At 34.5% G+C, this 13362-nt stretch overlaps 1 protein-coding gene across 1 annotated transcript in view; it reads left to right on the top strand.

The window, feature by feature from the left end:
- ITSN1 (intersectin 1) overlaps positions 1–12250 on the top strand; it is a 54522-nt gene extending 42272 nt beyond the window's left edge. Inside the window, 6 exon segments of the mRNA XM_010723076.3 lie at positions 161–282; positions 6674–6915; positions 7846–8005; positions 8843–9048; positions 9734–9816; positions 11991–12250. Of these exon segments, the coding sequence (XP_010721378.2) occupies positions 161–282; positions 6674–6915; positions 7846–8005; positions 8843–9048; positions 9734–9816; positions 11991–12235 (1058 nt within the window). The 3' untranslated portion in view covers positions 12236–12250.
- Positions 12251–13362: the final 1112 nt, after the last annotated feature.

Below are 13362 nucleotides of genomic sequence, written 5' to 3'. Positions count from 1 at the left end.
TCAAAATCATTAATTTTCCTATTTTCCCTTGTATAAAAACAGGCTAATATACAATATAAGATATGGGCTTTTTTTTATTTATTCAATTTTACCATATTTTTCAAGTATGGAAAAATGATGTGTTTTTTTGTTTGTATCTGTGTTTTTTTTATTTGCTCAGGAAAAGCTCCACTAACAATTTCTGCTCAGGAGGATGTAAAAATAGTGTATTATAGAGCACTGTATCCTTTTGAATCAAGAAGCCATGATGAAATCACTATTCAACCTGGCGACATAGTCATGGTAAGAACAGACTGTGATATAATCGCTTGAAAAAATAATTTGGGTTTTGCACTTGTGTGAGAGAAATTAATATGGCAAGATTTATTTTTTTTTTTTACAAATTTGAGAAACATATTTTAGTGAATACCGAAATAAACAGGATGTGACACAGTAATTTCTTAATTATGGATGGCTTCTTGAAGTTCATTGTATTGTAAAACTGAAAGATAATATATGTGTATATTGTACTAGTTTTAGTGTGCTGAGCCGTGTGTGTCTGAGATGCAGAGGTTTTGAAAAGGTTCCTGTACATGGTGAAAAGTTTCTTGTTCTCCAGGGTACCTAGGAAATACAACTCCTGTTATTTTCAAATGAGAGTATGTTTGCTATGGGTTAAATAAAAAACTGACTTTGATGAATAAAGAATGTTTCTAATAAGAAATTTGTTTTCTTATATGAGTAATACAAGAGCAGTGTTAAAAAAAAAAAAAGTAATGAAGTAATAATTTGTTTTTATTAAGAAAATGTGATGTCCAGAGTAGCACAAAGTGAAACAATTACACTAAGCTACAGGATGACTACACTTCTACCATGATTCCAGGAGTGCTGATGTAGTCTTTGTATTGTAGCAGTACATCTCGAACAATACTGGAATTTTTCTACAACTCTTTTGGTCGTAATTTCTGACTTAATGACCTAATTTAGTTGTAATTTCAAACTGTATAATTTACTCTCTTTTTTCATGAAAGAGTTTACATTTATTCTCAAGAGTATATGAAGTAGATAAAATACCACTTTAAAAAAAATGGAAACTAGAAAATGTAAAAATTTGCTTGTAAATGTGTTGAAACAGAAGGACTTCCATTCATTTTTTAAGAGTAGAAGAGATACTGGAATATAATCTACCCATAAGCCTATAGCTGTCATATTAAACTTCAAATTCTTGGAAGCTGGTTTCTGCTTGTATGCATAATTATATTTTAAAATTTCAGTTCTGATGTTAATGACTACAGTTATGGAAATTATATTAATAATAATAAATTGCTAGTATGACCTTTGCATGCATATGTCTGCTCATAATGAAAATGCCTGGCGTGGGTATCAGATGGTATCTTGCTCACTGTGGGAGGGTATATTCATTACAGTGTTCCACCCCAAAAAAACTGTTTTAGGAGCTATTGTGTTTTAGCACAGTAACAATGAATTTTGGAAAAAAAATGTGCCTTGTAGCCTGTCCTAAATTGCAATGGTATCTCTAAAGGAAATGCATTTATTCTGCAGAGATGAGCCCTCATCTCTCAGCCTTTTGTTGTGCCACAGTGCAATTTTGTGACGTTAGAATCTGCATTTGGAAAATAAACGTGTAACCTGGATTAGTAGCAGTACTGAATGACTTGTAAAGAGGACCAATCACATTCTGAGTAATAGTGCAGTTTTTATTGCTCTTCATCAATAAATAGTATAGGTCAGTATGTTGTTAAATTAGAGAGGATGTGGGTACATGCGTGTCTTTAGGCTCTTGGAAAATGCTCTATCTTACTTTATTGGAAAGTAGATTATTGCCTAGGCATATAAGTAAATGTTTGGATTTTTTTTTCTTGAGGAAGAGTGATCACCACAAGGTAGAATCACAGGGAAATACCATTTTGCCAAAATAAAAACTTAGGGGTAATTTGAGTTTTCTTGTATATTGTTTTGGACATTAACTTACTCCAGAAAATATTCTCAACCTCTCAGTTTTCTTTACTTAACATCCATTTAACAATAATTAAACCTGATGATTGATTCTTGTGGGATTTATCTCCTGCTCTGCAGTAATTGCTTAAATGGGCTACTCTTAGAAAATTAATGTAAGACACTTTTTGAAATGTGTTATAATTCTGCCTTGCTTTAAATCATTGCTTTCCTGATGGAGGTTAAAAGGGAATGGGTAAGTGTGCTATCTGGCTGTTAGGAAGTCTATGCAATTTATTCGTGTTCATAAGTCAAGATTCTGTTATCATGTAGTTTATTTGTTTTTTTTTAATTTATGTAGGAGTAAAATAACAAATCAGCCCATATTGTCAAAAGTAATTTAAGTGCAGTGAACTAGAACTTACTTTTGATAACGGGCATTTGGACTCCTAGACTCTGTCCTTCGGTGTTTGTCATGTCGTGTGGTTCCACAAGGTTCCAGTCAGTTATGTTTATTGGAAAATAGTAATTTACAAGCTTACATGTTAAAGTGCATCTGATTTCTCATTTATGACATAAATGCAACTCTGTAGTGACGTTGACCTGTGCAGTTAGGAGTTTGCTGTGCTTAACAAAACAAACATTATGAGTTTAGAGTTTAGACACAGTTACTCTAAACACGGTGTAGAGTAACTGTGTTCTAACATAGGCAAATTTAGCATGTCCTCATTTTAGTGCTATAAATGACATTGTCTGTGCGAGCTTGTGAAGTCATGTGCTGTACCTGTATATTATATACAGGAGATATCACCCAACCTGCCACTGCTACAAGAATCCAGCTGAAGCACATGGAAACCAGGCAGAAATCCTGGATTTAGAAGAGACTGCAGAATTCATTATGTCAGAATGACTTGGGGCTTTAATAGGTGTACAGCTTGTAAATAGCTTTTTATGACAGTGTAACACACTTTTACACTGTACATGAATGTTGAGGTCTGTCATGGTGAAAATGAGAAGGAGGATAGTTCAGTCTGAAGGTATTTGCAAAAGTAAAGATAAGAAGAGCTTTCTTCTGCTTTGCTTTTGAGTATGTGTGTTAGTTAATTGTAGGACTGATACATCTTGTGAAATGACTTAGAGAATTTGTGAGGTTTGGGCTGTATTTTTTTTTATATCTATTTTTTCATTATAGGATATTTCTATTTTAACTTGGATTTCTATTTTCTCAGCTTCTTACCTTTTTATGTATGTTTAATTCCTTTCACTTTAAGATTATTATTTCTTTCACTATATAGATTGATTTATAACCCTAATTACAAGTTAAACAAGCTTTTTTTTTTTCCCCTGGAAACAAGTATATTTTGCGCTAAGAAAGCCATGCTTGGTTCAGGGCTCTGTCTATTCAAAAACTTATTATGTGCTTTCTATTATGTATACAATGTATGGAATTCATCTCCTTTGGAGGGCTTTCTGACAAAAACAGGTTCTGCTGGCATTTGCTTCTGTTGGGCTCCATCTTGAAGCAAATGAATGGATTCTGTTGTTACTGATATTCTTTGATATAATTCAGCCTGTTTAAATAAACTTAATTCAGTGAAATACAGTTGAATTATTGAGTAACTGAACTTCAGTGACTCGGATAGCAGAATGTATGTTAAATAGAAAGCTCATAGAAGAAGCTTAAATGGGAGAACTAGAACAATTTCATAATGCTAGTTTGTTGTCAGTTTTTGTAGTTGCTGATTGTGAAAGTTAGAATGACTGTTCTTTGTATTGGACACATAGGCAGCCTTGTTGTTATATCTTGTGTAGGCGTTGTCAACATATGGCCTCTGGCAGGCAGAGCTTAAATTCAGATTTATAATAAGAATTCCAGTATTCTCTGAATAGCTAGATCAAAAGCTTATAAATGAAGAGTTAAAATGATGATTTAATGGGTAGACAGTTGAGCAAAACGAACTGTGATACTTTGCTTAGCTTTCATTAAATAGCTTTTTGAGACTAAGGGTTTGACTTCATATGTAGTGTGAATCACTGTTGTAAAACAGAACTTCTCTTTTTGTGTACATGGACTGCTAGTGATACACAAGCCAGTTCAGAGTGGAGTAGGCCATTGCAAAGCCAGTCCTTTTGTTAAGAAAGAAATTAACTGTACCCAGTGCTTCTGCTGCTGACTGTTGTATTGGTGCTACTTCTGTCACTTGTTGTGTTCAGCCGTTGGGAATGAGAATTTGTAAGCTGTGTCTCTGAAGTATGACTGAGTAAATTAAAAGTACGCACACACTTCTAGTTGTTGCTCAGATGTACGTTTATATTCTAGTTGTATTTTGAAAAAATAATTTGGAATAGAGTTTCTTGTAGGGATTTGGGATGGTGAGTATAAAAATAGAAGGTAATCGGAACAAATTAATTTGAAAAAAAGAATACAAATGAATTTATATAAAGTTCTACTAGTGTGCAACAAAAGTAGATCCAAGTTATATTTTATATGAATAACTGAGAAATCATTTTCAAAGAACTATAAAATAAAAATTGCCTTTCAAAGTGCTTTTTTATGAATATATACTGAAAACTTAATCTGATTGAATAAGCATAGTTTTGAATATCCTAATAAAAGCTGTTTTAAGAATTTCTTAATAATAACTTAAAGCTGCCTTCTAAGGAGACATTAAATCAGTTGCTTTAAAAATCCCTTTGGTGATTTTTTTTATCTGCTGAAAAATCACAGTGTTTTTTTGTGTTTACTGTGATTTGTCTCAAAGATGCCACATTCTGAAGACCCTGGTGACACATTTTTGGTCTTTCAGTACTGATTCTTTTGTGTATTAGTGATTCTAGATACAACCTGAGGAACTGAATGTAGGAACTGTGTACTTGTTATTACTGCTTAGATTATTCAACTCTGCAGTGGGTGCTGTAGTCCATTTCTCCCTTTCTGTCCCAAGATTCACCTCTGCTGTGACCTTCCATCACTCATATTGCTGCGCTAACAAATCCAATTCAGCTCTGCAGTGGAAATTTCGCCCTGCGCTGCAGTAAAACCACATTGAACTGGTCAAGCATGTACTTCATTCATTTCTGGTTTTACTTTGAGTTAATAGGGACTGAGACAGAAGATACATGCAACAAAAAGAAGAAATAATGGATTGTTTTGCACCAGAAGAGGAGCGTGGGCTACAGATTACAGTATAGGCAGTGAAAGAGGCAGCAGAGGGTAAAAAGCAAAGCAATCTGTCTAGCTCCAAGGAGTGATCCAGGAACAATCTTGCTGCTTCAGTTGGAGTCATTTCTATGCAAAACAATGTTCCCTCTCTTGGTCTGGAGTGACTCATTTATACCATTACCACAAATAATTTTTTACCACTGTGGATTTTTGTTGTTTTTTTTCTCCACACAAACAGAATACATAGATGGGTCCATTTCCAACTGTTGAAGCAGCCAGTTCTGAGATACTACCATATGCCATTGTAGGATGTCATCATTTGTCACCATATTCTGAAACCTCCTGTGACTGAAAAAGATAGTATTTCTAATTCTTTAGCTCATGTAACATACTGTTAACAACAAATGCCTCATGTTGATAATGGATACTTAGGAAGGAGGGTGAGGTGATTTTGAATTAGGGATTTAAGCAACTTTCAGCAATAGCTGTATTGATAACTGCAACAGTAAACGCATGGCTTATGCTCTCATTAGAAACTTCTATGTATTTTAAAATAATGTATGCTACTGGCCTAAGCAGATTAAATTCTTGCGAAAAACCAGCCCCTGTGTAGAGCTGATCATGTGACTTTTCATTACTGGCCTGGTTTTACTGCCCACTTGATCATTGGTTGGGAACCTGCAGCAGATAGATGTATGTTATTGACATGCTGGAGGAGCAAGCCTTGTTTGTATGTAAACGTTTGCTTAAACCCCTTGAAATGAAATTCCATTGGAATATCAAAGGCAGGTTGGATAGCTAGATCACCAAATTTGCTGTAATTATTACCTAATGCAATTACTGCCTTTTTTTTTTAAAGTGTCTGCAGCCTCCAGATATTGTGTCAGTGTTTAGCTACCGTATCAATTAATGAGTTAGGAGGAGGAGTAGTAATGGTGGATTATTTGTCTTCTGCAATTCTTGATTACCAGGGAATTATTTCATATAAGTATGTTAGAAAATATGTTACTGTTTTGAATTTGCTAGGTGGATGTTCATTTTAATATGCTGTGTTTCTGTTGTGTTTTCTGCAAAAGGAAATTTAGAAAAAAATTTAAGACTGTTTTAAAGCAGAAATAGCAATACACAATGGTCTTCTCCAGAACTAATATCTCCAAGACTGATGTGCTGTGACAGACTTTCAAGCATCTGTTTGAAAAACTATGCTTGGCTTATGCATTAGGGCTGAAATGAAACTTTTTTTCTTTTCTTTTTTTTCTTTTTACCTTATCACCCAGAAAACCTTTTGATTCTGGTTTGGAAAAAAAAAAAATCATTGCAAAGCATGTTACATTGCAAAATCTTCTCTTAGCTATTAAAAGCTATGGAAGGAATAGCTGATGGCATAATTCTCCCAGTGGTAAATTAAATAATAATAACAAAGCTCTACCTAGGTGGAGCTTATACTTGTAATAAAGTTTTCATTTCTCTGTAAGTAGATAAAGTTAATTACTGTGGATGAGATGTATTTTACTTTTTTTTAGTATTCCATTTGTATATTATGTTTCTTAGCTTTCTAATTTAATGCATCTGCAGGTGGATGAAAGTCAGACTGGAGAACCAGGATGGCTTGGTGGAGAATTGAAGGGAAAAACTGGATGGTTTCCGGCAAACTACGCAGAAAAAATACCTGAAAGTGAAGTTCCAGCATCTATAAAGCCAGTTGAGACAGCTTCTGCACCTAAAGTTTCTGTGCATGAAACAACCACATCACTAGGAACTGCTGCATCTACAGAGTGCACGACAACTGCCAACAACTGGGCAGACTTCAGTTCAACGTATGTTTGGGTAGTGATTATCACCTCAAAGTACCATTGGAGTACTTTCTAATTGATCAGACTATGATAAGAAGTTAACAGAAAGTACACAGATTGCAAAAGATAAAGATTTTGTTTGAAGTAAAATATCTTTCTGTAGTAAATAGTTACAATTGCAGCCTTGTAAAACTGGAATCATTCTCCTATCATATCTAGGTAGATAATACACACTTTCATGCTTTTCATAAAAATTAGTAATGCTGTCCTTGACATGAGTTTTGTTGGTTGTGGGCTTGGCACAATTACAGTCCAGACATACAACTGATTATTCAGCTAAGAGCACATGAAGCAGGCAAAGAAAACAGGCAGAGAAGATTTAAGTTGGATTATTTTATCATGCTCCTCAAGTTCACTGAATTTTAAGTGGGTACTTTGAGGCAGAGATATGGATCATGAGATTTGTTGGACATTTTAAAGGATAAGAGATAGCATGAAAAGGATAAGAGGTAGTGCAAAACTTTTTAAGAATTGGAAAAGTCAGTAGGAAATAATTTTAAGCAAAAGGAAAAAGGTAAGGATTTGAAGTAGCAATTTGAGACATAACACAGAGGCATGTGAGAGGTCAGTGACTGTGTAATACAGACTGCAGTACTTAACATTTTCATTGTACTGTGGCACACCTGAACAATGAAACTAAATTAGAAAATGCTTGGCCATAAATGAGCAATGATGAGCAATTAGCTGCTCTTAGAGGCTGCCTTCTAGAAATGTATTTCTTGTACCGTCTCTTTGATTGCCTAACTTTCACTGCAGAGTTAATTTCACTGCTAATAACTCATGGAGTATTGAATAACAAGAAATAGACCTAGAACGTAGAATTTTTTTTCTTTGCACATGAGCATTTTTATTCCTTTGAATACAGTAGGAATAATGTAATTCACTTATTTTCAGATGGCCAGCAAACACTAATGAGAAAGCAGAGACAGACAACTGGGATGCCTGGGCAGCTCAGCCGTCTTTGACAGTTCCCAGTGCAGGGCAGCTGCGGCAGCGATCAGCCTTCACCCCTGCCACTGTTACAGGATCATCTCCCTCTCCTGTTTTGGGTCAGGTGAGCAACTGTGTTCACTGGCATGAACTTCTGGATAGCAAAGAGGGAACATTTACAATTGAAACCGTTTCCTGAGATGCGTGAACTATGACAGTTTGGAGTGCTAAAGCATTAGTATACACCCATTAACAAAGTCAGTGGCAGAATCTAACACAAACAGGCTGCTGTTCTGCTGTTCTTTGCTGGCTTTTTTAAACTACAGTGGTCCAGTCTTCTTAAAGTTTTGGCTGAGTGCTATTTTTGGATCACTTCCTTTGGGCTTTATTAAATCACATGACAACAATCTTTGTTCCAGAGTGGATTATATGGTTAAGTGCTGTAGATGAGACTAAGCTTCACAGTAGATTAATTCAGTCCATCTGTAAGAGACTGCACTTTCCTCAACTGGACATGTTGTTCTTGTAAGTTAATGTGTTGTTCTGATAGACACAAAATACCTTAGTGTCTTTGAACAAAACTAAAAGGTAGGAATATACAATATATTATTAGCAGCAAAACATAATTTTCCATAAAGTTTGCTTTAAACCTTTTCAAAATAACTTTGTCAAGGTTTATTGTATCTATATCTTAATTGCAGAACTTGCAAAGAAGCAGACTCCCAAATAGTCTTGCATTATAGTAATTAACACATTAACAGATAAAAATGTAGGAGGGCTGTGGACGTTTCTTGTATTACTTGGTAATTTTGACTGACATATTTTGCTTCATACAGCTGAGGAGAAGTCACTGTATTTTGTGGCTATATAAATAGTATAAGAATGTAACTCCTTAAGGAGTTTTCTTTATGAAAAGTGTTGCAAGACTGAATTCTTTCTGTTTTTCTCTAATTTGTATTAGGGTGAAAAAGTGGAGGGACTTCAAGCACAGGCTTTGTATCCTTGGAGAGCAAAAAAAGACAACCACCTTAATTTCAACAAAAATGATGTCATCACAGTTTTAGAGCAGCAAGATATGTGGTGGTTTGGAGAAGTTCAAGGACAAAAGGGGTGGTTTCCTAAGTCATATGTGAAGCTTATTTCAGGCCCCATTAGGAAGTCAACAAGGTATTGTGTTTGCTTATACCATATTTTACTTCCATACTATATTGGTTAAATAAATATGAAGAGTTGCTCACTTGAGTTTTAAAGTTTAGACTCAACTCTGTATAAATATTTTTATGTGACTCTTCTCTGTTAGGTTTTTACTCCTATCTCTGAAAATTCAGGTGAGGAATATGTAAACTGGCCTCAGTTCTCCTTGCACCATGCCCCACCAACAATAGATCTAAAACTTAATCTACGGTCTTAATTATATGTGACTTGCAACTAAGAAATTACTATTTTGACATGAATTATAGCTATGTAAGTCTCAGCTTATTTTTCCCCAGAATAAAATACAGTACATCAAGGCTTAATCACTTATCATTATTCTTGGAGGATGAAACAATCAGAATCTAGTTCTGTAAAAGGTGAAGTCAGCATTAACATCACTAACACTAATTACAATGTTTTTAGATTTTTTTTTTCTTCTGAGGGAGAAGGAGGGTCAGCAAACTGTGTATTCCATGCAATTACTTAATTATTACTACGACTAGCCATCGTACTTGAAAGATGTAATTTGTAAGTTTACTGTCTATTAGAAAATTTAGGGAATTGCTTAGGGATACATGTGCATATTTTATTTTTGTCATACATTAAGCATCTTCTGAAGAGATTTAATTTCTTAAATAACTGTTATTCTCTTGTAAAGCATGGATTCTGGTTCTTCAGAAAGTCCTGCTAGTCTGAAAAGAGTAGCATCACCAGCAGCTAAAGCAACTATGTCAGGTGAAGGTAAGCATTCCAGACTGGATGGCATTAACACTATTACTATGCAATTAAATGTAAGTAGTCTGCGTATTACCAAAAATGAGCCCAGAATCAACAAAACAGGCTTGTTTTAAGATCAGGCCTGTAAAAATGTGGATATGTTGTATATGTAGAAACAATAATTGACCATTTCTTCTACAGTTTATAGCGTTCCATACGTAAATATTTCGGTATCAGTTCAGTTCCTCATGGAACTGTTTAGAATGTGTTTTTGCAGAGGGCCAGTAAAACACTTCCATGTTGTGTTTATTTGTAATTCATTAGTAACTAATGATGCCAGGAATTGTTAATGAATGTCTCAATTTCACTCAATACTCATTTCCACTGTTCCATTTATGCTCCCTGTAACTGACTGTAGTTTCTTTATTTGAAAGTTGTGATACTTATGGTCAAAGCTACCTCTCATTTTTAAGGATGGAGCATATGGGGCACAGACAGATAATTGTCAGGTCTCTGAAGGGTTTTAAAAGACTTGTATTCTTGGTTGTTACCACTCTTCAACTGGAGGTTAATGTCTCCATATGAGCTGTGCTAATAGACTGTGGGCACCTCTAATCCACTTCAGTGCAATGTCTGTGAGGTTAACTTAAATCACAGTCAGAGTAAATTAATGGATCTAAATTTAGTTTACAAATTAACATCTACATAATCTTTTCAGAATGACTTGCATTTTTCAGCTACAATTCTACATATAATTTCAGGTGGAAGATTTTCTTTGCTTATTGCTGTACTTGATACACTACTGACATGAGCACTAGAGAAATTAAAAGAAGAGAATGTTAAAAATCTGTCCAAAATGGAAAGGGGGATGATCAGTTATTTTGAAATCTAACTAGTCTTGATCAGTGTGTTTTTCATTAAAAGCAATTTGGAAATGCTGTCTTTTTTTGTAAAGTATAGGATATCTCAGGTTATATGTTAGTATTAAAACGGACACAATTTATATAAAAACATTTCAAAAAAAGCTGTATTTTTAAGAAATAACAGAAGATGATAGATCAATATTTTATTAGATGTAGAGAACGTAAGAGAATATACATGTATATGGCATACATTGTGAATTTTAATGTTTTTGTGTACTTGTGTACAAACAGATGTATGTCTCCTTCAACTGCATTTGTTAGGTAAACTATCTCTCAGCTTTCATTAAGAAAATTTACTATGGTTTGAATTCTTGCTGAAGTTCAGTAGTCAAGATGAGTGTTTTGGTCAGATTTAGTGTTCAAGCAAATAGAACAATTGCCAGTTGTGATGGAATACTTGAACATTTCTGTCAAGTATGCATGATAATCTTCCTGAAATACTGTGAGCTGTTCTTAATTCCAGAGCTGATCACAGAAACATAGGATATAATCTTCAGTAATCTATTTTATGCCCATGTAAAGTTTGTTTTATGCCCATCTAAAGTTTGTTAATGCTTACTTAAGTAAGAATGTATCAAGTTGTGCCTAAAATGTTAATTAATTGTTCAAAATGCTTAGTAATCCTTTATGTAAAGTGTTTTTTTTTTTTCCCGTGTAGTTCTGTGGTACAGTTATGCACTGCATTACTTAACATCAGTCTAGTGTTTTTGCACTTGAATACTAAGTGGGTGACTGTGTTTTAACAAAATAAAACATTCAGGCTTTGTCTTGACACTTCCCAGCCATCTGTTTCAAAAGATGCAGTGAGATATGTGCTCCCTGTGCAAACCTTCAAGTAATGAAAGAATTCATTGTACATGAGAGCCAAACAGTGTATGTAAGATGAAGACTCTGTGTACAGATGTTTGGATACTGAGATTTTTTTCTGTCCTCAAATCTGAAAATGCTGGTCAACAGCACAAATCAGAAACCACTGGGAAATATGTTCAGAATACTTTCTGATATAAAGTAATAATGTATGGACATTTTAATTATACTAGCACACTATTTTACCAAAAAGATTCCCCAGGGCAGACTTTTGATAGATTGTATTTAGTTCTGCTATATATTTCATTTTATACATTAAATAATATTGAAGCTTTATAAATAAAGTAATTAATCAATTTATCTTCTGTCTAGCTTCTAGTTAGATCATATTCTATTTGGCTTTGCAAATGATAATCGAGCAGGTTATCAAGTGTTTCCCAATGTTGTGTATCTATTTCCTTCTTGCAGAATATGTTGCTATGTATACTTACGAGAGTTCTGAGCAAGGAGACCTAACCTTTCAGCAAGGTGATATGATTCTTGTGACAAAGAAAGATGGCGACTGGTGGACAGGAACGCTGGGTGATAAAACAGGAGTTTTCCCATCTAATTATGTGAGACTCAAAGATTCTGAGGTAGAGACATTAAATTGTTTTAAAATTGGCCTGAGGGAGTTATGTTTTCATTGGTGTTGTAGTGATATTTGCAAGTGAGTTGTTTGCAAGGGAAGAAAAAGTATTTGCTGAACATGAATTTGGAAAAGGAAGTAATAGTTACATTTCACAACATAATTTCTTAAGTTCCATTCTGAGTCATTTATGACAATAACTCAGATAATAGTTAACTTAGCAGTTTTGTAGAGACAAATAAAAATAGCTACAATTACTTTTTTTTTCAGGTAAGTTTTTAATGGCTCAGTTGTATCCTTCTGTCATTTTCTTTAAAAAAGAAATTAAGGGAAATATTTCAGTTTATTATATTTTTTTCTTTCCCTGTTTCAGTATTCTTACAACTCAGGGAAACAAATTAGGCAATTAAAATTAGCTAACTACTGTATTTATTGATTGAATAATAGAGGTCCTGACTCATCTGATTTTATCCTGGAATAATCTGATAGAGCATGTCTGTGTTAAACTTTTTTTTAGACATTCTTAAGAAAGATGTGTTCTCATTTATGTTCTTTGTCTATCTGGGAGGATAATTCTCACCTACCAGTAGGAATTAGCTTATTGTCAGCTGTATATGGTACTGATCTCTTAATGGGAAGGACTTTTTGTTTGTGTCTCTGAGAATTATAGGTTTTTTTAGGTAAATAAATACAAATTTATTTAGGTGTCATGATGAACAACAGATTGACCATGAGCCAGTAGTGCTGTGCCCTTGAGGCTCACAAGGTCAATGGTGTGCTGGGGTTCATTAAAAAGAGTGTGGCCAGCAGGTCGAGGGAGGTGATCCTCCCCCTCTCCTCTGCCCTGGGAAGGCCACTTCTGGAGTATTGTGTCCCATTCTCTGTACCTCAGTTCAAGAAGTTCAATCTTCATTTTAGAATTGAAATGTTGTGCTTATGTTTAGCGTACAGTTTTGGATATGCCTATGCTCTTTCTCAAAATCTGGGAATGTGTATTGAGATATGTTAAGCTGCCTTTTGTGTGTATTGGGTGTATCAAATGCTTGTCCTGTCTGATGGAGAATAGGCACACATATTGGCAAGTCTTTGTAGAGAGCTCAGAAACAGACATTTAATATTGAGAACTGTGTTTATTAGAGAACTCAGTTTCATGTTTGTCTGATCTCAGCTTGTCTGGGCCTGAAACCATAAAGTGCATTTTATTAAAAAGTG

This window comes from Meleagris gallopavo, chromosome 1 (assembly GCF_000146605.3).
Source record: "Meleagris gallopavo isolate NT-WF06-2002-E0010 breed Aviagen turkey brand Nicholas breeding stock chromosome 1, Turkey_5.1, whole genome shotgun sequence".
NCBI lineage: Eukaryota > Metazoa > Chordata > Aves > Galliformes > Phasianidae > Meleagris > Meleagris gallopavo.
Note: the sequence above shows the minus strand (reverse complement) of the source record. Positions and strands in the feature narration are given on the sequence as shown.